This window comes from Haliotis cracherodii, unplaced genomic scaffold (assembly GCF_022045235.1).
Source record: "Haliotis cracherodii isolate W230 unplaced genomic scaffold, xgHalCrac1.p SCAF_1, whole genome shotgun sequence".
Classification (NCBI taxonomy): domain Eukaryota; kingdom Metazoa; phylum Mollusca; class Gastropoda; order Lepetellida; family Haliotidae; genus Haliotis; species Haliotis cracherodii.
The window spans coordinates 26,154,712-26,182,005 of NW_027266264.1; the positions used below are offsets into that span (position 1 = coordinate 26,154,712).

The 27,294-nt window shown below is 41.1% G+C and overlaps 1 protein-coding gene across 3 annotated transcripts; it reads right to left on the minus strand.

Moving 5' to 3' along the window:
• On the minus strand, positions 1-27,294 carry LOC139475112 (calcium-activated chloride channel regulator 1-like). 3 transcript variants are annotated; one of them, XM_071258374.1, is made up of 17 exons: positions 26,856-27,049; positions 23,455-23,625; positions 17,983-18,277; positions 17,557-17,813; positions 15,777-16,049; positions 14,193-14,426; positions 13,753-13,939; positions 12,224-12,333; positions 11,331-11,456; positions 10,539-10,643; positions 8,167-8,455; positions 7,786-7,947; positions 7,029-7,238; positions 6,415-6,681; positions 5,479-5,604; positions 1,368-1,791; positions 1-956 (listed from the first exon to the last, which is right to left on the minus strand). In XM_071258374.1, the coding sequence occupies exons 2-16, from the start codon at positions 23,596-23,598 to the stop codon at positions 1,376-1,378; spliced, it is 3,201 nt and encodes a 1,066-aa protein (XP_071114475.1). In that variant the 5' UTR covers positions 23,599-23,625; positions 26,856-27,049; the 3' UTR covers positions 1-956; positions 1,368-1,375. The 3 variants fall into 3 exon arrangements, with proteins under 3 accessions (XP_071114475.1, XP_071114483.1, XP_071114466.1); XM_071258382.1 differs by lacking the exon at positions 26,856-27,049 and adding an exon at positions 27,253-27,294 and having other exon boundaries at positions 1-1,791; XM_071258365.1 differs by having other exon boundaries at positions 1-1,791.

Below are 27,294 nucleotides of genomic sequence, written 5' to 3' on the forward strand. Positions count from 1 at the left end.
CATAAGCTTCATTAGACAAAGACGAAACACTTCACATGCAACTGACAGAAACACTTTCGAGGATAGATAATTCTTTATTGACAACAACATCATTCCTGTTAACAACACCCTGCATCCCCGAGACACGCCCCCCATAGATACTAATCCAATCGAATCAGAAGCCACGATCCCCCAAAGCATTTTATGCCGCATGCAATCACCAAGGAATGCTAACAAATTCACTGACAAAGTTTCAGAAATTATTTATCCTTGATCGGTGATGTTCGGACAGTGGTATTATAATCTGATAATTATATAATGGTACTGTTACGTTTTTTGCCTCAACGACAAATAACATATCATTTAATAGTTTAATAATGTTTTATCATATAATGATAGCATTTTTCCAAATTAGTTACGCGAAAGGCCACGTGAGGATGAGGAAGTAATTAGCATACATGTACACAACAGGCACACCAAATTTAAAGTATTTGGATACTTATCCAGGGAAGTTAAACACACTTACCCAAACAGAATTAGTATCACATTGTGCGGTCGTTCTATGCAATGGAAACTAATTTAGTGAACACATCCAAATTAGGCTTTAGGTTTCAGTACAATCATAATTCTAGAAAGCACATAGAAAGTACAAAGCACAGATTGCCCGAAAGTAAGGGACATAAGTGTACGTTGTGTGTATAGAGACGAGAGAAGAACAGACCATGTTCACTGATCTCACCCATGCTTAACTATAGCAATATGAAATAATCGGGTGTTCTTTAACTTCTCTTGTGTAGTTTATATCATGACGGTCTGCATCCAAGCTATCAGGGCCGAGCAAACCAGTGGCTGATGGCATGAATACCGGTTCCAAAGGGGTCGACCTAAGAGAGTCTCTTTAAAACATATGGTCGCTTCAGTCATGCGAAGATCCTCCCTCGTATAGCAGGTCATCCCATTCCGTCCAGTAAAGAATTCTGTAATATCCAAAAAGATTCTGCGTGGTAAGACCCCCAGTTTCTACATCTCATATCTGAGACCCAACACAACCATATTTAGAGACTGAAAGTAATATCAAATGAATGAAAATAACATATTTTCGATGAACATTCGATATAAGACACAAATAATATAATCTGAATGAATTATGAACCAAATTATTTCCGTATCATGAACCAAGGGATACTAGATGAAACTGATTCTGTATATGTACACTTTGAAGAAATGCATGGGTCAGTGCAGACTCAGAATATATTCACCACTAAACTTGATGAAGAAGCATATTTACGCCTATAGTTTGCATATGACTAAAATAGGAATAGGGAATAGTTTAATGTAAAGAGTGTCCTAATATCGTGTATTCTTCACGAGAAATACTTAATTCTGACCTGCATGTTTATATGACATGTTTCTGACCGATTATTTTCCATCTGATGGCCACAAAAATAATGATTCCAAACAATACAATAACCGCTGCTGCAGTCAAGCCTTCAGCAAGTCCAATCCAGCTTAAATCGTCCTCGCCCGGCTCTTCAACCACTTTCAGTGCAATGCTATATTCGGTTAGGTTGACCCGGACAAAGTTAGATAATTCTGACGCGAGGTCTACTTTGTCGTACGATTGTACGGCAAAAACGAATATTTCTCGTGTCCTATTTCTGTTCAGGCTGACAGCCATGCGTTGTTCTTTCCCAGCGGGAAGCGGTAGAAAAGAACCGTTGATTATTTCATCACTAGTGACAAGACGCATGTTGTTGTAGTTGGTCTTCATGTGGAATACGGTCTCTCCAACCCGCATTTCATACCGGCTGACTGAAAGAGTGAACAGTGCGTATAGTATACTGGTTAATGGAAAAAGATAAAGGTTTAAGGACAAATTTGGTAGAATCTTGGCAACAAACTTCAAAAACACCAAACCACATCAATGATCACAGGGACCATTTTCCATCCGATATAGGTCATATTTCAAAATATAACTGTTTTTGATATCGTGACATATGGACATGATACATATGAAATGAAAGCTCCCGTTAAGTCCTTTTTATTGATACAGACTTGAAAGTAGTCTTTTATATCTCAATCAAACGAAATGATCAGTCAGAACATGTTTCTAATATACATGACTGTACTGAATACATACTGTTAATGTCATATACATATGACAACTACGAACAATCTGGACAGATTTACTGATGATGACGCGTCAATTTGCTAATGAGAGTCTCTGCTATGTTGGGCAATCTATATGCACGTACCACAATTTCCTCACTCAGAAAGCATCAAGCATGTTTCATCGGTATACTCGTAACCCAATGAGAAATACAAGATATTGTTAATGTCACTGTTTGTGATCATAGTATTGACATATTCTGATAAAGTAAGTTATTCATCATCACCAGTTTGCAGGCTATAAAATAACTATGTTTTGAAATCACTGACTTTCTCCCAAGTTAACACTCCCTAGAGCAAATCCTTTCCCTGAAGCATCTACAGCATGTCAATTCATGAGAGCATGCCATTCTTCTGGGTTGCTGGCATCATACCTATTGCAGTACCATTGTTTATGAGTTTCAAGGTACAATGTCAGCGAATCCTTGGTTCCCTTTGCTTCAAAGGAACATTGTTTTTGTCTTTGATGCATTTGAATACTTTGGTTCCCTTTGCCGCTGCGACGTCCCCGAAAAGGAATATAACTTGGTCTACGACGTCCCCGAAAAGGAATATAACCCGGGTCTCTCTTTTAGTCTTATATGCTGATCAGTGCATGAGCGACTTTTTCGAAAATCTGATAAGATTTTTTTTCTCAAGATAATATGTCAAACGGTTGGTGACCCTTCTCTCTCTATAATTTTACATGCATTAGAAGTAAGAGAAATTAGCCTATCTGATGCTGGTAGTGGGGGGTCTTGAACAAAGGGTCTCAAAGCCTTTGGAACAGACCCAAAACGCCAGCTTATATTCAAAATCTCGCGAAAAAGTTCAAGAGCAGAATCAGAGTCTAGTCAAGAGTTATATACATTGAAGTAAAAGGAAAATTCAACCCAATTACCCTTTTTAAATTTCCATTTAGGCATCCAGTAGGAAACATTGGGAAAAGATCATTAACAAGCACATCATCTTGGAAACCAACCTAGATGCACTTACTTGCCAATATGAGGAAACCAGGAATACGTCTAAAGGCTAAAAGTCAATCTTCCTAGGTCCATTCTGGTCATGTTTTAGTTATTTGCGATAATTAGATCAACCTCCTCCCAAAATGCTTCAACGACTGTTCCTCTGAAGTCTGACTTGTTACTGCCCCACTATTCATTGTCACTGTTGAAATCACAACCAATGAAGCCCACCAGCTATGACCCAATAACACCATAATATATTTTTAAAAAAGCGCAACCTCCCCTATGGGGATTATTTACATTTGAATCATTAGTTATCCTGTCCTAACGCAAGCTGGTATAGCCATTAATTTTGAAAAGAAATTGGGACACAAATACATTTCATTCTGCAAAAGAAATCTCTGACAGTTGTCAAATATTCCATTTCAGGTGGTTTAGATTATACCCATGGGTCACACAACTGAGCGGTTCAAAATAGTAAGGAATTCTTTATCAACATGCAAATTATTCAAGACATCCCTAGACACGGATATAATACACCGGATGCAAATTGTCTTCTTTGCTGGTTGTGTTGAAACACGAATGTCATGAAAGTTTGAGTGGAACTACCTAGAATTGGAGTTGGAGCAGTTGGTACTTATTTAGTTGATTGTGCTTCATCTGAGAACCATCTTTGACCCATTTTCAGAGTAGTTGCAAGAACTACCATCTACATCATGTGGAACAGGTGATGGTTTTGGAACACTACTGTGTCTTGTTTTCTGGTGGAGAACCAATGCCAGTCACAACGGATACATAGATGGGTGAGGGATTGACAATTCGAGCAGCTTTGGTGTAGGACACCTTTTCTATTCTGACTCTTTGGACAGATATTGCTTCCTTACATTTTCCATAGAGGAGTCATACTTTTGCACTGACTACTGTAACACCTCATACAAAGAAAAGGACACACCCGGAATGACTCAAGTACAAGTTTGACCTGTTCGAGAAGTTGGGGAGTTCGAAAGCTATGTTCATATTGTAGTCATCAGTATGGACCACTCCCTTACTTTGGTCTAGGCTCGTCATCGTATCCCAGTTGCGTTGGTCGATGCCCATGGTGTAAGTCAATGGATTGTCTGGTCCAGACTCAATTATATACAGACCGCTGTCATTTAGCTGGAATATTGCTGAGTGCGGCGTTAAACAACAAACAAACAACAGTACGCAAACCCTGACACCGCTGTCACAAATTGATGTTGAGGACAAAACATATTTTAACTGTTAGAGTCTGTGGGCATACGGTTTTTTGGGTATGTATGTGGTCAAATGGTAAAAATATAACAGCTTTCACTGTTACATCAGAAACGGGGATCAAATTATTCTGAGACACGTCATGGTATTCGCACATTTTGCACACCATTGGTAGGTAATTTTCACTTCCAAATTCTGCATCGGTAAAATATCATCATCCTCCGTGTCCGTCAATATCACAATCAATATGGACGACCAACGACGAGTTTGCTAAACACTACTACATAAGACTTGCCACGTGAGGCTTGAAATCACTAAACAATGTGAGTGATCTAGATAAGTTTAACGCCGCCTTGAACAGTATTCCAGTTATATCACGTGTCAGCTTATCATGTGAGGAAAGACCCAAGCGATGTAGGTCTTAGCCGTTTACCACTTTGGTACAAAGCTAGAAACATAATCGGGGCGATATGGATTCGAACCCACAATCATAGGTTTAAGGCGTGTCTCAAGGGACGCAACTCTGCACAGCTGTGCCTGAGAAACAGGGCCACCCGTGCCCCCACCAAAGTGGAAGGTGGCAAAATAATTATATATTATAAGCTATCCGTAAGCGTACCTTGGATATAAGTTCCGAAAAGAATGTGAAGTGACACTATTTTGCTCCATATGAGCCAAACAGCAAGAGAAAGACAATCAATACGTCTAACCTCGCTGACAACGTCCAATGTAGTTCTCCCCAAGAACTCAGTGTTACATGTGTGAGTAACCTCCCTTTGACATAATGGACATTCCTAAGTAATATGAATGCATGCAAACATGATTTGTGAATAAGTTTGGCAATATTGGTGACAGTTACCAGTATTTGAAACAATGTTTGCAGGGAAGGCAATAAGTGCAAAAACAGCGAACGGTCAAATCACAGTTATGAATTTAGCACGATGTCTTTTTATGTTTTCCTTAAGTTTAAAAAGCTGATGACATTCCAGTTACATATCGGTATTTATTAAAACTGTCTTTCTCTGGTTAGGTACGTTTTGCAATACACACAATCATTGTCATGAAGACGGTCTATCATGTGAACTTGCCAACTAATCCATGAATCTACATGTCCAAGCTACTGTGGTATAGCTGAAATATTGCTGACGGGTACCTGTGCCGTTGTATCCATCGTCACCAGGGGCCGTCCAGGATAAGGTGAAGGTCTCGCTGACTGGGTCACAGTTCAACAACTTCAGATCTGTGATCCTTCCTGGAGGCGTCATGTCTTTCGGCTCCCCTGTAAATATGTAGTGTTGGTTATCTAGCGTTCTGTATGCCCATCCTTTCATAGTGTCATATACAAATGTTTCTGTATGTCACTATTGAAGCTTCGTATCAATCCGTTAGAAAGTCTGCCAATATGCGCTGTAGGACTTTACTAGGACACTAAGTACTGTTGTGTATACAATTTTAGAGGTAAGTGATTCAGGAAGAGATTGTCATAAAGATTTTAAAGATATTTTAGGATTTGTAGTCAATTGGCCGCCCACTGTCACTTATACTTTGAACACGGATTCAAGGACGAAAACAAAAACATATACGGACATTTGTAGAAAGGATTTCAGCAACCAAGAAAAACCTTTTCCAACATGTTCCAACTGGAGTCTTCAGTCAAAGTTTATTTTCGATGAATTTCTACTGGTCTGTTATATGAACACTCAACCCCTGCATGCATGAACACAATATACAAGTTACAGATGACATCGAGTCTTCCCTGGTAGTCAAGTACTATTAATGATCACTTAGATGAAACAATTGATTGTTTCTGAATTGGAAAAATGATTAGATATATAAATAGATTTGTTTTACAAATTAAAAGGTCACTATATTTATATCAGTTTAAGGTATCATGAACGGAATTCAGCTTTATCTAAAATAGAAGAAAAAGGTTTACTCACTCAGTAAAATAAGTGCTAGTCTAAATGTCTAATATAATCCTCAAATAAGTTGTCAGTAAACATTTTAAAAATACACAATTTACAAATGTCTTCATACAGGAGCAAAAGAAGGAATGACAGGCTATATTCTCCAATTACAATCCAATCACCTTGAACCCTTATGTATTTAAAGGTCACACTTTGCAGATTTGATACACGCGACGTCAGATTTGCATCGTCGATGGCAATGACTCCGAAGGCGTAGGCTCTGTAGGGCCAGTCTCTTGGTACATTAACAACCACGCGCTGCTCGGAGCCTGCAGGGCTTGGAGTCAGGGAGCTGTTGTGGAGATCTTCCTCCTCAATCAGCTGTGCTGTGCTGAAGTTCTGACTCAGCGTCTCGAGACTGCTGCCAACTCGAAGCTCATATCTCGCTGCTGTGTAACATGGTATATACTATCATGACAACAAATCAGTACCAAATTAAAGGCGAACATTTGAGAGAGCAAACCATTGTGTCAACATTTAATATAAAACAAATTTTTAATATTTTGTCTGACCTCAAACGAAATATGATGAATTGAGTCGATGCACGTAGGTTCTAAAGCAGTCATATACATAGTATAACAGACAAAGACAGGTACGTTGGGAGACTATTTTCTTTCAGGAATAATGTATGTCATTTAAAGTGACAGGTGGAAATATTGCCGTTTTCCATACGTAAATAATCTTGTCTGGGATGACAAACCAGTGGTTGATATTACGAGCAACTCATTTCCATTACCTGTTCCTTTATCAAGGTCATCTCCTGGCGCAGTCCAGTTTAACGTCACTGTGAAGGCTTCGGAGTCCGAGGATACTACCCCAAGGTCAGATATGTCATTTGGGGCAAACATGTCCACATCACGATCATAACCCGTGACGTCCAAAGCTCCTGGCGACGCAGTTCTTGTGAACACTTCAGCAGGCTCCATCCTTACAGGCCGTGACGTATCTGAAAAAAAGTGTCAATATGAGTACTTAGCGCTTTTCCCAATCCCAAACAGTGCATCAAATGATTTTGACACTTCGTGGAAAACGATATGATAAATTAAAGACAGTGAATGAATGTTATTTACAGGGCAGTTCAGTAAAATTCCAGCAATCATGACCCTGTTAGACCTCGCATTGTAGGAAAAAGATGATGTGCCTTTTTCGTGCAGACTGTTTGTTCTGAAATATTGAGAAGTCAAATAATAATTTACAACTGCTTTCATTACAACTGTAAATCTACAAATAAGGTCATAAAAATATGCTGATCTCACATAAACCAACTAAACCCTTCCTTCCCTCCTCTCACTGCCGTCTTCCCGAAAATCAGTTGTTGACAACCCACAACCACCTTGATAACACATTGTTACCATCTGGACCAGGTCAGTTCTAACGAGAAACCTGAAGGGACATTGGGGACATAATACAGTCATTTTGTATAACGATATCACCGAATTCAATAAACACGTCCTCCTTGTACCATCTTTACCCCAGATATTCACAGGACATACTCTGAAAGATGGAGTAAGCTTCACTTCCTGAGTTCCCGGACGTCATGACAACTGTCTGGTTTTCTATGGAGGACACACTGGTCTGAAAGGAGTACCGCTGGTTCCACGTAAATTCAAGAAAGACCGCCGAGTAAACACCGTCATTCGCCCGTGTATCGACGACTGCAAGTAAACGCAACTATTGAGTGTTATCAAGTAACATGATATCTCCTCAAAGGAAAAATTGCGGAGTCAAGGTTGCTTAAAATCCCCTACTAATCCCCTAATTTTCTTATTCAACAAAATAATTGTGTCAGTTAATATTGTGTTCCTGGTTTTCGGAAAAATGTCTTTTACTCCTACAGATAACAACCTCTTTTATGTCAACGTATATGTGCATACCTTTTCCATTATCTTGCAGAGTAAGGGTGACACTTGGTTGGGGAGACCTGTCAACAGTCACGATCACAGACGCGTTGATAATGGGGCTATAGCCGGTGTGGACGTACGTGTAAACGACGGGGAGGCTGTCAGCGACGTTTACTGTCATCGTGTTCAGCCACGTCTCAATCTCGTATGGAATACGATTCACCATCGGTAAGGACCTCACAACGACTGTCACAGGCTCAAAAGACGAACCAGACCCAGAAACAACAGATCTACTGTGAACAGTGAATGTCCATCGCCCTGGCTGAAACGACGTAACACCAAGGCAATACATAAATTGAAATGAAGACAAACTGTTTTCAATATGCTGAGGCGGCAATCACACACTTTACATCTGTGTTATTATACATGTATGAAAATATAAAAAGTCAAAGCCAGAGAAAAGCCATACTCGAGTACCCGCCAAAACAGGTTCCATTAGCAGTGATTTGGTTAGTTGGTTTGTTGTTTAACGCCACACTCAGCAATATTACCAGTATATAACGGCAGTCTGTCAATAATCGAGTCTGGACCAGACAATCCAATTGGGATCGATGACATGCATCAACCAAGTCAGCGAGCCTCACCACCCGATCCCGTTAGTCGCCTTTTACGACAAGCATAGTCACCTTTTACGGCAAGCATGGGTTGCTGAAGACCTATCATACCCCGGAATCTTCACGGGTCCATTAGCATTGAAAATATGAATGGATCATTATAACGAACCCATCATTTGTTTGTCTGGACAATTCAACTACGACTGGCCAGCTGCGGGAATCACTTGCACAATATAAAAATAGTGACAAAACCAATTATATTAATAAGAAATGTTTGTCCGTTGTAGGGGACACGGGTGGCCCAGTCGTCTAAGACGTTCCGATTCGTTCCGATTCGTTCCGATTCGCTGTGCGACCCGTGGAGATTCCGGGGTAGAATAGGTCTTCAGCAACCTCATGGTTGCCGTTAAAGGCGACTATGCTTGTCGTAACAGGCGACGAACGGGATCGGGTGGTCAGGCTCTCTGACTTGATTGATGCATGTCATCGATCCCAATTGCGTGGATCGATGCTCATGATATTAATCACTGGATTGTCTGGTCCAGACTTAATTATTTACAGACCGCCGTCATATAGCTGGAATATTGCGGCGTTAAACAACAAACCAACCAACATCCAGCGATTCTCTGTGCAGAAACCTATGATTGTGGGTTCGCCCCGATTATCCGTGCAGGTTTGTCAGCACCATACCCATGCTCGTGGGTTTCACCGAAGTGGTAAACGTCTGAGACCTGCATCACTTCGGGCTTTCCTCCCACATTAAGCTGACACGCCGTGATATAACTGTGATACTGTTAAAAGCGGCGTTAAACCCAACTCACTCACTTTGTCCGTTGTCCGACTATATCAGAAGTATCTCTTTATGAATGACTATGAGATAGTGATAATACTAGGTATTTGCGTCAAGGTGAGTGTTCCCTAGGCCGAAGGTGGCACCCGCCACAAACACAGGGAAAAGAAAGTAAACAGGAGAACATATGGTACAAGTCAAAATAGGAAGTTGCATCCGGACATTAATTCTGATCACCGATGCGTCAAATGCGGTGTCTACCAAAAAGAAGTGTTGGTATAACGCTCATTGAACCCTTTGTGGAAAGAACTTGCTAGATTAAACTTCAACGGTTGCAAATTATGTAGATAGGTAGAATAGGTCTTCAGCAACCCATACTTGCCGTAAAAGGCGACTGTGCTTGTCGTAAAAGGCGACTAACGGGATCGGGTTGTCAGGCTCGTGGACTTGGTTAATACATGTCATCGATCCCAATTGCGTGAGTTTTGAGAAGCCAAATGATATTAATTCAACTGTCTGTGTATATAATGATAATCCTTTATGAATATTTCAAAGATTGAGGTTATTCTTTCACGAAGGGATTTGGTTGTACATTTGCTGGACCCAACATGGTATCTTTAATTCTATGGAGCACTGGAATCCCGTGAGTTATAAACAAACGAGGAATGGATTATTTGTTCAGGTTTTGTATACTAAATGCTGGATCTTGGCGCTACGACAACTGTAAGTCTGTGTTTAACTATGGGAAACACGTTTGTCGTAGCACTACGTATACGATCGCTTTGTAACAGTGTTCCAAAGCAAGTCCTGAGTTGCTATATATTGCCATTTGCACAGATGGAAGAAATCGTAAAGTTAGGAATAACGCTGCTTTTAACGGTAAATCATAGCCTCTCATCTGTTTGGTGAAATACACGACCTCAGATAGGATCGCGGACAGCCCAGTAATCCTATCTGCAAAGTACATTGTTGCACAATGGACAACCAGAAAACGTGATTACCTTAGCAAAGGGGAATCTCAGCCGAACAATATTTAAAACAGCGTCTTTACTGTACTCCGCCGAGCTCCGGTCATAGGTAACTCCAGCTGGGTCACTCACATTCACCTGGAACAGACACTCAGTGTGGTCAGTTTAGCGACTGTTGTCTGCTGTGTCGTAGGGGTCATTGGCTAGAAAAGATTCATCGTAAAAGTCAAACGGCAAACTGACAATGAGATCCTGATCAAACCATCTGGGTGCAATGATACAACAACACAAAATTGTAGCTAAAACGAGTTTGTCCTCGAGGTCATATGGCTGGCATCAACAGCACACATTGTTTCTGCGCATCAATCATTGATACTCGGCTTCTATGATTAATCAGTGTTAAATAGGTGAGGTGAAATGGGGATTAACGTCGCGTCCAAGATTATTGCACTTACATAGCGACGTGCATGTTAATGTGTGTGGGTGTGTGTGTGGCTGCTTGTACTAGTCCGGACTGATGCCAATTTATAGCGCTAGCTCACTGAGATACCATACCGCAGTTTAACATGAATACCCCACTCAGACACAGTATACTGACTCCGAGCCGACCAGTCCTTGTTTTAGCCCCTTAATGCCAAGCGCCAGACAGGGTAACAACAAGTACCATCTTTTAACGTCTTTTGGTATGACGCGGCTGGGGATCGAACCCCGGACCTTCCGCTTTTCGGGCGGACGCTCTACCACTAGACCACGGAGGCGGTCCAGTGTTTATTAAGGTACGATACCACGTCTATAAGACACTTCATTGAACATATGGACCGTTACCTGGATATCGGTGCCGGCAGCCAGAGTGAAGGTGAAGAAAGTGTCGTTACCAACGGTGGAATCAATCTGGACGCTATCAGTGAAGTAAGGTATGGACGAAGTCAAAGCCAGGCCGTGCCTGAATATCTGTATTGGTTGAAAGAAAACTTCCATAGTGATAATAACAAAAACAGCTGAAGCAATTGTAACAAACTGATGCCAAAACAGAAGACAGATACTTAAAAATAGTCTACATAAATATTCAAGACTAGAAACACAAAATATGATGAATACATGACACGTTTTAAGGATAGCAACTTCTTCTATTCTTTGTCACAACGTCTCAGAGCTACTTCCTGCTCCTTCATCAGTTGAATGAATAAAAGAAATTGCTACCCATGGAACGTGTCAGGTATTTATGTTCTTCCAACTTCTGAATGTCTATCAAAGACTTGGCAAAATGCGATATCATCAGAAGGAGAAATATGAGTTCAGCGACATCAGTGTACCAATTTCAAAGAGGTTTTCAGAGCCAAATATGCATTTTGATATTATAAAGTCAATGCAAGAGAACATTTAGTCTTGACCATCCTCCATAGTTACCAAATAGAACAACCGTAACGAAAACAACAAAGACAACTTTAATAATAGTAACAAAAGCAATTATGGCGACAGCTGCTAAAACACTGCTCTCGACGAAATAACATAAATATCAACACACACACCCTTCACCACGCAACTGGCACAGACACACCTACACACAACGTTTATGTATGATTATGTACACCTTTGTAAAATTTCTAAATGCAACCTTGTCTTCCAAAACGACGTATCCGCGCTTGCTGCCCGGTATGCAAACGTAGCGAGGGTTTGTATCAATGTGTACGTTTCAAATACTTGCCACAAGAGCTTACCTCAATCGTCTCTGTCGCGTCACACAGTGACACATCGGATAGCAGTCTGACGGCCGCCGAGTCCAGTGCAGTGGAATTCTCTTCCTCGGAGTAGTAACTATATAGCCCTCCTGTTAGGAACAGTGAAACGTGTCATGAAGCATGTATTTGGTGAGAACAGCTTTCTTCGCCTTGACGTTCGGTCATCCATATCATTTCGTGTTTCTCATCGCCATGTACACCTTGAGTGAGATGGAACGGTCGGTTGGATAATTGTAAATATGAACATACACATGTACATTATCTCCTTTTGTTGCGAATACAAGTGATGAGGTGACAAATCATCATGTGAAGAAATGGTTCACAATATGCATCATGACTTCATTTTTGTTTTGTATTTCAAACGAAAACAACGAAGGTAAAAGCAAAGTTATTTTCCTTCTGCGAATATCATTCAAATAAAATGCACTGATGATTTTCTATGAAACTTGATCTCATAATTTCAGAGCGGTGGCTTTGTCGGGATATCAAAAACACGAAAAAAGAAGGGCCTCCAAAAGTTATCTCGTCTCTTCAACAATTTGTCATTTAATAAATGTAGGAACAACTTGTGACGCCTAAGTCAAACTGCTTCAGTTAAAGTTTAAGATGCTGCCTTAAATAAGTTACAGACTCGCTGACTTGGTTGATGCATGTCATCGATCTCAATTGCGTAGATCGATGCTCATGATATCAATCACTGGATTGTCTGGTCCAGACTCGATTTTTTTACAGACCGCCTTCATATAACTGGAATATTGCTGAGTGCGGCGTTAAACAATAAACCAACCAACCAAAACAAACTTTAAATATAAGTGATTGTTGTGTTAGGCCGCTTTAGCAATGTCCGGAAGATGACACAATCAAAATGGTTCACACATAAAAGTCATGTGGGGAATCGAACCCGGCCTTCGGCGTGACGAGCGAACGCTTTAACCACTACCCCACCGCAGCTTATGTAGAGTTAAATGAAATGAACATCTTAAGTTTAGGAGAGAAACTTTATGAACTTCTACCAACATGATATTTGATTACATACAATATAAGGTCACGCCGGCCCAGCAACCCATGAGAGGCGCCAAACGGAATCAGGTTGTCAGGCTCGCTGACTTGGTTGATGCATGTCTGAGAATCCCAATTGCATGGATCGATGTTCATGATGTCGATAACTGGATTGTCTGGTCCAGACTCGATGATTTACAGACCGCCGTCATAAAGCTGGAACATGGCTGAATGCGGCGTAAAACAACAAGCAATCAAATTTTATAACTGCAGCGATACCCTTGCCTCCGATATCCTCGAGATGACCGTGTTACAGGAGGGCCTACTGAAGAACCAGACAAGACCTCTTTTGTGACAGAGAATACAATGTGACACCTGACACGGCACTGGGTATACATCTATTTGTGTTCTTCTGTTGGGGGAACTTCATGCAAGTTTATTTACTAAGTCTAACCAAGAATATTTGTATATAAGCACCTCCTGCAATGTTGTAACTGCTTACTGCTCACCTGTGGCAGCTGACACATTAGCCAGGATCGTATCGGCGGCACTGCCAAAGGCGACAGTATGGACAATAACCGAGGCTCGGACGATATCCGGTAGGACAGTGGCAACATTTGGACCTGAGTTTTCACTGCCATCGGTGACTAGGACTATTCGACCCCCCTCGGGTGTATTCCCCTCGGAGGACAGCAGCTATAGCAAGAACATGTACATAATCGTTAACATGACGTCTTCTCTGTTTCAGTAAGCTGATGAAACCTTTTCACTGGAGTTCGTTAATACGAAATTACGTGAATTTGAATTATATATTTTAAGTCGTTCATGATTGATACAACTATAGCATTCAATATATTTTTGTTATATATGAATCATAAAACCTTCATACTTCCTAAATCATATCACAATAATAAAACGACAATTTACAATAGTCAATCAAACAATGGACCTCAACAGCTTTGAGAAGTCCTTGGCCGATTCCAGTACCCCCCATGTAGTCGTCCTTGTCATTGGGTAGTCTTGCTGTCAGACTGGCCTTTACCTGGTCAGTCGACAAATAGGTCATCTCTATCAAGATGGAGGGCGTGGACTCAAATGTTACCACGCCCACTTCTGAACCCAGCGGGAGGACGTCTTTGATGAACTTGTCCACAAACTGGACCAGTTTGAAGTAACGGTAATTCTGTAGAAAATGTTTGTGTCAATTTATATATTATCAAAGGCATACGTTATTGCGACATACAAAATACAAAGAGAATTGGTCAAACGATTTTACTTCCGTGGATGAAAAGACATCACATGGAAATTACAACGTCTGAAGGTACGGTAATGGGCATCAGTCCATATGAAGAGAGCCCCTGCCAAAGGCAAATGAGTAATGAGACGCTTTGGGTTTCATAAGCAAGTTCACACAGATAGTAGTGCTTTGAAGCAAACCTGGCACTTTCGACTCATTTAGGCCAATTAAAGGAGAGGTGAGGTGAGGTGAAATGGTGTTTAACGTCGCGTGCAAGATTATTGCACTCATATAGCGACGTGCATGCACATGTGTGTGTGTGTGTGTGTGTGTGTGTGTGTGTGTGGCTGCTTGTACTAGTCCGGACTGATGCCAATTTATAGCGCTAGCTCACTGAGATACCATGCCACAGTTTAACATGATTACCCCACTCAGACACAGTATACTGACCCCGAGACGACCAGTCCTTGTTTTTAGCCCCTTAATGCCGAGCGCCAGACAGTGTAACAACAAGTACCATCTTTTAACGTCTTTTGGTATGACGCGGCTGGGGATCGAACCCCGGACCTTCCGCTCTCCGGGCGGACGCTCTACCATTAGACCACGGAGGCGGTCCAATTAAAGTAGAGGAAAGGCCAGTCAGTGAATGGCATTATAGAAGGATAAGCCATGTTGCTGGAGGATTTGGAAGACGCTGCAAATGAGCCTACCAAGAGCCAACGGCAGAAACACAACCAAACTCCAAGAACCTTAAGGTGAAGTTTATAAAAGTGACTGTAACTATGAACATGCGTATGTAGGTGAAACATCCCGCCCCTTCACAACCAGAATCAAAAGGGCACAAAAAAGCAACCATCAAATATCAGACAGTCAATCAGCCATCTTGAACCAGATCAACAACTGCCCTGATGACGCCATCAACTGGGAAAACGTCCAAATCCTCTCCTACAGCCTCCATGACTTCACTCAAAGAAGACTAACAGTTGCCGATACAAGCCACCAGTCAACAGGGATCAAGGTTATTTCATCCCGTCCGCCTACTATGAACTCATTAAACAATATTCACACTCCATCCACCACCACTCCCCCTCCCCCCTGAAAAATATGCCTCTCTTGCCAGGGATGGGCCGTGAAAGTTGCTGTCTGGGACATGTGTCGAAGAAGTGTGGTTCGTATTCATATGTCTTGTGAGGAGCTGTCACGAGGGGGTGAAAAAACATGTAAAGCCATGGGTTATGGGAGATAAATATGAGATGAACGCTTGACAACTAATGTTGACCAACATAAACATCATACCATACGCATAGATCCTGATACGTCAAGTAAGAGCACCACACGCCTCCCGCATGCCTCAACACCTTCTCGTGTCTCCCTTTTATCATAGACCAGGTGAAACATTGGTGTGACGTCATCAAGCTCAACTGGAAAGTTATTTTCCCGGAAGTCAGCATGACCTTTGATAACGTCCCATGTGCCTTCACGCTGGCATCTTCTGTTTTGCTCGTTGTTGGCGACGCCGTTATGGCGTAACTTGGGATCCGCTGCACGTTTCTCACAAAAGGCATGTATCTGAAAGGAAATGACATGTAAGAAAATGTACTCTATATGCCACGGTTGAAAGCCATATGCAGACTGAGTGTATTCCATTCTGTCACGTGTAGGTAGACCCGTCGTGTACGCTGTCTGAATTTGCTGTGCAAAGTTATGCCCCTTGGCTGCACCAGGATGCTCGTTTGACTTCCTCACGTATTATGCTGACAATCCCTGATCCCATGACATACTGTTCAAAACAGCGTAATACCCTAAATATATTTTCTCAAATAGTAGTCAGTTCCGTGATGCTTTGTAATCGGAAATTTGTTGTGTTTTTTTGTCAAGTTGCAACCTCGAACCATTATTTTGCAATAAACAAGCATATTTAGTTTCTGGAATAGTAAATATGTCGTTAACTGTTTGCTTAATTGACACAAACATCCTACACATAAGTACACATTGAAAGTATTTACGATTTTTGTTATGACAGCGATAATACGGGGTGGGATAGTTGGGGGCAGCGATTGGTGACAATAGGTTCTTGTCTTGCCATTAGGCAACAAAAAGCCATTAGGTTTTATCTCGCTGCAGAAGATATTTCGCCATGCCTGACATAAGTCAATCTGCTGTCGGCTGGGGTTAATGTCGTGTTCACGATTATTGCGCTTATACAGCGACGTGCATGCACGCGCGCGCGCGCGCGTGTGTGTGTGTGTGTCTGTCCGTGTGTGTCTGTGTGTGTGGCTGCTTGCACTAGTCCGGACTGATGTCAATTTTATAGTGCTAGCCCACTGAGATTCCATGCCACAGTTTAACAGGAGTTCCCCATGGCCACTCAGACACAGTATACTGTCTCGGAGTCGACCAGTCCTGGTTCTAGTCTCCCTGTGCCGAGCGCCAGACACGGTAACAACAAGTACCATATTTTAACCTATGATGCGCCGGTGACTGAACCCCGGACACGGATGCGGTCAATTATAACAGAAACCCAAAGAAATTGTAGCATCGCCAAGAACAGAATAACTAATACTAAGTCATTTCCAAAAAGAGAATGTGTAACTTGTTTTAATTCATTCAGATGTATGAATAAGGGGAGGAAGTACAAAGGGTGCCTACATGTTTATGTGTATGAAAATGAGGTACCGAAAGCAGGTGAGGCATTTACTTCATGGAACCATTGGAATTTCCGTTGTTGGTTGTAATGAATACGCATCCGTTTGTATTCTGTCTTGGGTAACATGGTTCATGGTAATGCATATAACTTCCATGTATTTCAGTGTGCATCCCGTTGGTCTGACGACATCACCATCAAGAAACCAATGTGGGTATTCAAATTCATACATTCATGTTCGTGTGCAAAGTCTCGTTTGGCTTTCCTCTCGCATTCAGCTGTCACTGTATTCCGCATCAGTTATTCTTTGTTATATATGTGTGTATTTTCCTAAAGGAGAATATGCCACTTTTCTGAATTAATGACAAAGAAATATTGATAAGGAGTGGTAGTACCAAGGGTGCCAACATGTATATACATGAAAGGACGTACCGAATCCAGGTGAGGCATGTACATGATGGAGGCATTGGAATTCCCTTTATTGGTTGCCATGAATACGCATCCGTTTGTATGCTGTCTTGGGTCACATGGTTCATAATCTTTCAAAAATGTCCCATTTATTTCAGTTGTGCATCCAGTGGGTCTGATGACATCACCGTCGAGGTACCAATGTGGGTATTCTGGGGGAGATCCGTACTCATCAAACACGCCGTACCGCAGATGAGCGAACTCGTGGACAAAGACACGACCTGGAACGAAGGAAACAGGCATTGAAAGGGCATATTTGAAATGCATAATCTACGTTTGCGTGAACCTGGAATAGGATGTATTGATATTTGTAAATTCGCGTGGATGCCGTTTTAATTTGCGTTAGTACCCTCAGTGCGATCAAGCGGACAGAATCAAATCATAACCTACTTGGGTCACCCCAGTTTGTCACTCTGTCAACATCATGATCGAGAATGTAGTTGGGGGTGTAATGAACATAACGTCCTGGCTCCCTGCACTGCCCTGGTTGAAAGGTGTAAGGAGTATCGCCGTGTAGTGGATGTGGGCTGTCGATGCGGACATCAGCCTGCTTGAAGGTCTTCTGTGACTCTCCCCATGTGTTGTTTTCAGTCCACGTTTCCGGTATGAGGATCACGACATCCCGAAAATAGGCTCTCTTCCGGGTGGCTCTATACAGGTAGGGCGAGGCCCCGGTTATGATTGTCTGGAATATGTAACAATTATGTCATGGTTTACATTATCGATTGTACGATTCCACGTATGCCATAAGCATGTGTAAATGAATCGCTTTTTCATTCTTAAATTCGCAAAATATGAAAACAACCCTCACGAGATTCAGACCGAGTTGTCATATTCTGGAAATTGAGAATGGACGTCATTATATAATACCAAGAAATTCAAGAAAATGCAAATTTTGCAAATTAGACTGTGTTGAAACAAGAGTACTGCTTATTTGTCCATCGCATGTCGAGTTACGGCAACTATATGTCTCGAAACAAAGTTCTATTGTCATCCTAACGTTCATAAATCTAATATGCCTCTATCATCACCAGATACCTATATTATTACAAATCGAGCAAAATATCTGTATTATGCAAATGAAGTAAGAATCGCGAAACTGAATGTTTAAAACTTGTGTGTACTCAACTTTTGTACACAAAGGCCTGTGGCCTTTATGTATTGGAAATAAAATGATTGAATGAATCGCTGTCGAATATTGACGATCCCATGTGTTCGCAAATCCTGCCCCAGTGGTGGCACCCGCCACACAAACATGTAAATGTAAACGACAATTTTCTTTTACGTATTGATAATAAAATAAAAGCGACAAAACCCATTCCATATACGAAAGACATCTCTGTCAAAAGCGCAGTCGATGGTGTGATTTCGACTATATCATAAACATGTGTTCATGAATCACTACCAAATAGAGATGACACCACGTGTTCCCGAAAAGGTGAGCGTATCCTGCCCCATCGTTGGCACCCGTCACAAACACACGCAACGGCAATTCAGTTGCTCATTTGAAAGAAACACGGGAACGAAAGGTACAAGCCAAAATAGGGGATAGTATCGGACTTAATTTTTGTCACCGATGCGTCAAATGTGGAAATGCTATTCACATGTCTACCATATAACGAAGTGATGGATATATTCGGAATTAGTTGACAATTGAAAAGTTAAAGTCGTCATACTTTTATACAGTCTTGAGGATAGTTATTTGTCCCTCTGTATATGTATACATATATCTGCATATGGACAGGCGAGGCCGTTTCACTTGTTTAACATTGCTCACTTAAACCTTTTTGTTTTCCTCATATATGTATGTACATTCCTAAAAATGCTTTCGTTCACAGGATTAGGTAAAATTGCATTGCCAACTAGCATCAGGTCAATATTTACATCACAAGTATCTTTCACAATTTGCAATAGTGAGTGCATCAATTCGTTTGTAGCTGATTTAAATAAAGGACATTCAATGAAAAAATTATATGAATTTCCACATCGGCATGTTGGATCCTCATTTAAACGTTTTCTAAATAAGTCATTTTTTAATTCATTGTCATCATATCTTGATTTGGAATGTATTGTGTTAATATCCCTAGACCATATGATAAATATTATGGAACTTTTGATCTATCTGATCTATCTGATTTAAATCGAGGAAATGTTTCCATATTCCTTTGCTGAGTAGGTAATGTATTCCACAATTTGATAGCGGATGGTATAAACGAGGATTCGGATAACTGCCGTTATCGAGGCATTGTTATATTGTGATCAGTTCTAAGGTTGTATGTTACGGTTTTCCCGACAGAGTGAGGTACTAGATCTTTAAGGAATATAAGATCATTGATATACCTGAATTAATGATTTGGTCACATTCCTGTGTTTTCATTCTGCCAATCTGATCAGTAATGTTGATTCGTATGCACAGACATAGATACAATTGGTACACGTGGATACGTCTGGCCTAAATATTCTTCAACAAATGTCGGGGCACGGGTGGCCCAGTCGTCTAAGGTGCCGCGATTCGCTGTGCAGAGTTGCGTCCCTTGGGCTCGCCAGAAACCTATGATTGTGGGTTCGAATCGCGGTTCGCCCCGATTATGTTTCTAGGTTTGTCAGCACCATACCCGTGCTCGTGGGTTTCACCGAAATGGTAAACGTCTAAGACCTGCATCACTTCGGGCTTTCCTCCCACATTAAGCTGACACGCCGCGATATTAACCGTGTTAACCATTCTGGGAGACACTTAACAGGTTTATTGTCGCTGTTGGCAGAAATGATAATTAAGTTTGAATCCCAATTGGTAGCAGTCTGCGCGAATAATGATTTTACACCGGATGTGTGCTGAAGTAAAACAGAATAGCTCATGTATCTTTTCTTGCCACTGCTGCATAGTATCTCAGTGGGCTTAGCTCTATAAACTGGGCTTTAGTCCTAAATAGCACACACACACACACACACACACACACACACACACGTGCAATAATCTTGAATGCGGCGCTAAATCCCGTTTCATCTCACCACCTTTACGATATTGCTTTGGAACATTTGGTCAAAGCAAACACTGACTCAAAATACATCAGAAAATGACCGCATGTTCCTGTATTTGAAATGCAAAAACGAGAGACGTAAAATCAGGTTCCCTAAATGCTTCTACGAAGAACGTGGATTTCTAGTGATATGATCTCTCGTACTTGTAGCTTCCAAGCCTAATCATACTGCTAACAACCTCGTGTTCATATACTTATAAGTGACTTCTTTATTGTTGACAATATCAACCTTAGTCAGTTATTTACATTTGGACCAAAATGTCGTGAACAGACCGCTACAAAGTGGGATCACAACTTTAAAATCACTATGGATGCTGTTATGAGTACGATGTGCAACAAAAAGAACAAATTTGTCAACTAACCTGATAAATCGGGTAAATATATCAGATAAGGGTCGATTTTGCAATTATAAGTATTCTCACTCTAAACGTGATGACCATGCATGTAGTTACATACATCTTCAAAGGTTCAGGAAAATTGAAATGAAAGCAAATGTGCTCGAAGACATACTGAATAAACTATATGTGAAATGCTGGATTTCCTCATATAACAGGAAAATTTGGGCAAGGTGTTATTTCCCTTCCACTGAATTAAGGGGCGGTCGGGTAGCCTAGTGGTTAAAGCGTTCGCTCCTCACGCCGAAGACCCGGGTTCGATTCCCGACATGGATATAATGTGTGAAGCCAATTTCTGATGTCCCCCGCCGTGATATTGGTGGAATATTGCTAAAAGTGGCGTAAAACATACTCACACACTCACTCACTCAACCGTTCCGGGGTAGAATAGGTCTTCACCAACCCATGCTTGCCGTAAAAGGCGACTATGCTTGTCGTAAAAGGCGACTAACGGGATCGGGTAGTCAAGCTCGCTGACATGGTTGATGAATGTCATCGATCCCAATTGCGTGGATTGATGCTCATGATATCAATCACTGAATTGTCTGGTCTGATTATTTACAGACCGCAGTCATTTAGCTGCAATATTGCTGAGTGTGGCGTAAAACAACAAACAAACAAACACTCCCCTGAATTACGCCTCTGAAAAAGCAGAGACTTCTTAATATTGTGGAAAAGTTTTTGTGGCTTTTATTATTGGAAATTTGAACAATAACAGCTATTTCGTGAAGTATTGAAATAATTAAAATGCACAACCCGGGAATAACAGATATATAACGTTTATACTTCCCTGATATATTTGAAATGCTGTAGCTCACGTTATTAGAATTGAAAAAAATGACGCAAAGGATGCGGTGCCAGACAAACGCCATATTCCAAGTTCCCTGTTGTCCCACAAACTTGAAACGATAATAACTACATTGCTCTCCCCTCTCGACTGCTATACATCTTGCTATACTGCTTTTCGCCAACCTCACAGAATATATGATATGCTGCCTCTTACGACAAGCATAGTCGCCTTTAACGGCAAACATGAGTTGCTGAAGACCTATTCTACCCCCCGGATGTACGCTTGTCCCAATACTTTGCACCCACCCTCCTACAGCGCCAGTGTAGGAAGATCGCTCTATATATTCTTTTGGCACCTTTGATGTAAAACTATTTTAGTAACAATAAATCTGGCAACAATACAATATTGTTGTAAGAGGCATATTATAAAGAAGGAATGGAAACAAACATGTAAACTCTTCACTATCAATCGTAAGGTATGGAAGGATATTCCCATTCTGACAAGATGCCAGATGCATTAAGTCTGATTCCTCCCCAATGTGGGCGATCTCATTATCACTGATTGAGTCATCTTCAGGAATGCAACTAACCATTTTACACCTGAACTCTTAGAAATTATAAGAAACAGAGTGACAAGTGTCGTACGTTAGTTAAAGCGAGAAAAAATATTTCCATATTCAAAAATATCTCAAAACTGTATCATTAGCCTGTATTTATGTACATTGGAGCATGTAATCCAATGTTATAGCGTGTTGGAGTTAATAACATTGCCTTGTGAAACGGGGCCCATGTCTGCTCGGTCCATGTCGAAATGACTTACGTCATTGTCTGGGACAACAGGGTACTCTAGTGGTGCTTGTCACGCTAAAGCATTCTCGCTAGTAGTTAACTCGCCGTGATGTTGCTAGCAATGTTGATCAAATAAGCGACAAACCAAATTCAAAATTCATTGCCTCAGTGAATATGTCTACTACCATATACTACTATTTTCGATAGTTTATTGATATATGATGTAGCGCTACGTATACCAAACTTAAAACACCAACAATCAGATAAAGTAAACGCGATATCTGTGTTCTTTACTTTTGTAATACGTTTGGCTTCATTCATGAGTCAAGAATGTGCGAATCACTACGAAATTGATACCAGGTGTTCGCGAAAAGGTGAGCGTATCCTGCCTCACCGTTGGCAGTGGGACCTGTAACTAACACACGCAAAGGCAATTCCATTGTTCACCTGAAGAAAATACGAATCAGAGAGCAAGAGTCGTTTAACCCTCTTTCAACTCTGCGTAGAAATCATGCTCGATTGAACCTCAAACGTTGTGAAATGTGGAAACCAAAGGTTGGAGCTGCTGGAATATTGCTCGACATAAAGGAAGAGTCGACGATTGGAAAGTTGAAATCATCCCTGGTAAAACAGTCTTGTCACTCTGAATATTTATGCATAGATCTAAATATGAAACCCTCGAAGTGGTCTAATTTTTTAGTTCAGGTGGGTACACCAGTGGAAGGGAATTGGCTATTTTGCGGTTCGTGATTCGTGATTGCATATTGATTCAACTGTTTAATACATGGAGTTAACTTTAGGAATATCAGTCACTCTTCAATGCACAAAACCCGACCACCGTATTCACCTACCTGTATGTTTGTCAGCAGAGCAAGGTTCTCCGGTACGTCTTTATGGATAGCCACGACCAAGTCTTCATAACCGTTGTTTCGGATCTTCAGCAGAAGGCAACCTTGTATGAGCACGGCGCCTAGCAGCGCTGTCCAAACCTTCATGGCGATGACTGCATGTCGACTGAGCGACTGGGAACAGACAATGGTTTATGAGAGACGTAACAAGGAAGTGATATTGTTCAATAGTTTGGTGTTTGGGATGAAGACCTAAGACTCTACAGACTATGAACATTTTATCATGATATATAATTACCAGCTGGCATAAGAATTGACACTGCGACTATTAATAGTATCTTCGGCCATACACAAATGTGCATTGATTTTTGGTGCGGATAATGAAAGCTGTTGAAAACATTTTCGTTAAATTGTAGTTTCTGCGAAATAATCCATGTAAGGTTTTCGTAACTGAATATTTAAACCCTCGCTCTTGCACCTTTTTTAGCAAGTGACGCGGCGTGAAATTGTTTTTCTGTTGCAGAATAAGCCCCTCTGTACACCATGGTAACCGCATTGAGTGACCTGTTGATCAACGTGCCCCGGGCGTCATGTGTTGTTGATCACGTTGTCAACCACTAGATGGTCTGACCTAATTGAACCATTTACACAGACTCGATCACCTTTTCGTGATGTCATGACGATGATGGTGACATCCTCATTTTGTTCGTTGCCAAGATTCAGTTATTTACAGACCGCAGCGAACGATCTTGAATACCGCTGGTGAAAACCATAATTGGCAAATCGAAATGGAACTCTCTTTACTGTATCTTAATAAAAACCATTAGTGTTTCTCTAGAGTCCAGACTCGATTATTTACAGACCGCCGTCATCTAACTGGAATATTGCGTTAAACAACAAACAGACCAACCAACTAACCAAACACGTGCACACACATGACACTTCTGTTGAAAACGCCGGTTTGAAAAGTGTTTCAGTTTCGTGTTTGCGTGTCAGCTTGAAGTGGGGGGAAACTACAAGTGATCTGAGGTTTAAGAACGTTAACACGTTGGTTTTGTTGTTTCTTTGGGTTTTTCTTTTTGTTTTACCCTGCACTCAGCAATATTCCAGCTATATGACGACGGTATGTACATAATCGTGTCTGGATCAGACAATCCAATGACTGACATCATGAGCATCGATCCACACAAATGGTATGCACGTGTTTGGATGTCCATGTCCACGTGTGTATACACCCATGTTCTTGGATCAAGTCAGCGAGTCTGACCACCCTGATCCCGTTAGCCGCCTCTTGCGACAAGCACGGGTCCCTGAAGAGCAATTCTAATCCGGTATCTTCACGGGATAACACTTCAGTGAAACCAACGATCGCGCTGGACCAGACAATCCAGTGATTGATATCATGAGCATAGATCCACGAAATTGGGATCGATGACATGCATCAACCAAGTCAGCGAGCCTGACCACCCGATCCCGTTAGTCGCCTTTTACGACAAGCATAGTCACCTTTTACGGCAAGCATGGGTTGCTGAAGACATATTCTACCCCGGAATCTTCACGGGTCCCACACAATTTGGATCGATGACATGCATCAACCAAGTCAGCGAGTCTGACCACCCTGGTCCCGTTAGCCGCCTCTTGAGACAAGAGCAATTGAAGAGCAATTCTAACCCGGAATCTTCACGGGATAACACTTCGGTGAAACCAACGATCGCGACCAAGGGCATGGTTGTGACAATCCTAAACAAAAAGGAATATCGGGAATTTCTGGCACGTCTAAGGAACACAACGCAGTACGTCAAATTGTTGAGCAAACGAAACCCATTCCTGTTGAATAATACCATAATAGAGGCAGTATTGATCTCACTGCATCGCCATTCACCACAGGGGATGACCAATAATTTGTGTTCATTCACCCAGACTCCCACAGGAGTCTCGTTCAAATTTGGTCACTTATTCATGTACGTAATCGCTCGATGCGAGATGTCCTCATCTTATATACATGTATACGCCGTAGCGGTTCTTGTCATGTGGTATTTTATATATTCCGTTGTATCTTATGGGGATGTTTGATTATCGTTCTATATTATTTAAACAGTTTGTAATCGATATCAGACGAGATGCAACACATCACAAAACAATATCAGAGCACGGCACTTATAGATGAGATAATATGCAATATTGGTTAACCACACAGACACAAAGACATCCCTCACACATGGGACGAGACAACTTTCACAATTGTGACCTGCTAACAGATAGTCTCCGATAAATGACCCATCACCCTGTTTGTGTCACATTTGTATCCATGTATGTAATGCAAAATTGTCACCAAAGCGATCGCCTCACGCAGGAATTAACATATGACATATGACAATAACATACACACGAACGCCACAATTTATTATTCACGGGATACTTGTAAGTTAATAAACTGGAATGAACGTATATATTATACCTATAATTCCTAGACAAAAGAAACAAATATTCTTATAAATATTGTTTTAGACAATATATAAGTTGCACTGGTATAGCCACTTTTAGAGATAAAATAATATTTGTACCAGTGCAACTAATAACTAGTTACCATGTTTAGATGAACTGTTGAAACAAAACACGTTCGGGTAGATCCACCTATGTTGTTATATTAGTATAAATAAAATTAAGTGACAAGTATAAAATAGCTTGAGTGGTTACGTACTGGACTCCAAGTCCTTATTAATAGAAATATATAAGTAAATAACGCTTGTAAATATGTATTGATAAAAACACAATTATCATGCTTAGATTTAAATGTAACAAAGCATTTGTCAGAGTAAAGTTTTAGCTCGATGAAAATACTCGCAGCATAATTCATTTCCAAAAGCCTAGACACATGTATGTTACTCCAGTTCTTGTGACTGCCTACTGATAGTTGTTCCTGCAAGTAACTTGTTCAGATACACGATTTAAAGATATTATTGATTATATTGTTCAGGTTGCATTTAATGCATAACTAGTACCAATCTTAGCACAAAATACCTTAGCATATGATTAATACAGCAGCATTCCATAATAATAAGCACGTGTATGTGCTGGAGGTTATTACATGTTAATTGTAATCCTGGCACGATAGAGATAAATGTTCACAGACATTGCCCAATGAGCGAGGTGAACACGCCACATAAATACAGCGCATATGCTGAAGTACATACAGAAATATGCCAACATTGTATCGTATGTCAGTAATGACTACATAAGTTGTGCCTCTGTAGGACGTGTTCTTCTGGCGCTAATCGCGTACACACAGTCAGCTGTTTGTGTACATGTATTTCATTCGCCGCTAGCATGAATCGATAAACATTGGTAATGGCTACAGCAACTTAGAATGAAATGGAATTCTAGGCTTTAAAACCTCTACTCACGTTTAGAGCAAGCGTAGGTAACACTCTTCTTATGAGCACCGTTGGATATGATTTTCACATCTGTCTCTTGTAGGTTCAACATGACCTGCAAACAGCCTTCACCCTCAGAGGTGTGAATCGTCTATGTCAAGCGTATTGGTAAATTAGGCTACCGCGTTTGACAGAGGAACTCCGCTGCACCGAGATCCGATCTGGGCGATGCCCAAGTGCGCGTTTGCATGCGGTATTGCCAGTTCTGCACTAAGTATTAACAGTACCTAGTCGAGGCTGTGCGGATATTGTATGGAAATATAACACCAGCAAATTACCGGCTACAGTATTTCAGGCCTACCATTGAAAACAGCAGAGAGCAACCAAACTATGGAATATGTACACACTTTTAAATAGAAATACTTACATTAATAAGAAACAAGACGAAATCCCCATAAACTGTGCACCG

What these genes read in the sequence shown, in the direction of transcription:
- LOC139475112 (XM_071258382.1), bottom strand. Translation starts at nt 23,598, where the DNA reads ATGAAGGTTTGGACAGCGCTGCTAGGCGCCGTGCTCATACAAGGTTGC. An exon ending in TAATGTGTCAGCTGCCACAG is followed by an intron (nt 12,334 to 13,752) that starts GTGAGCAGTAAG and finishes TGTTCCTAACAG; the next exon opens with GAGGGCTATATAGTTACTAC. An exon ending in TAAATACATAAGGGTTCAAG is followed by an intron (nt 5,605 to 6,414) that starts GTGATTGGATTG and finishes ACATATTTACAG; the next exon opens with GGGAGCCGAAAGACATGACG.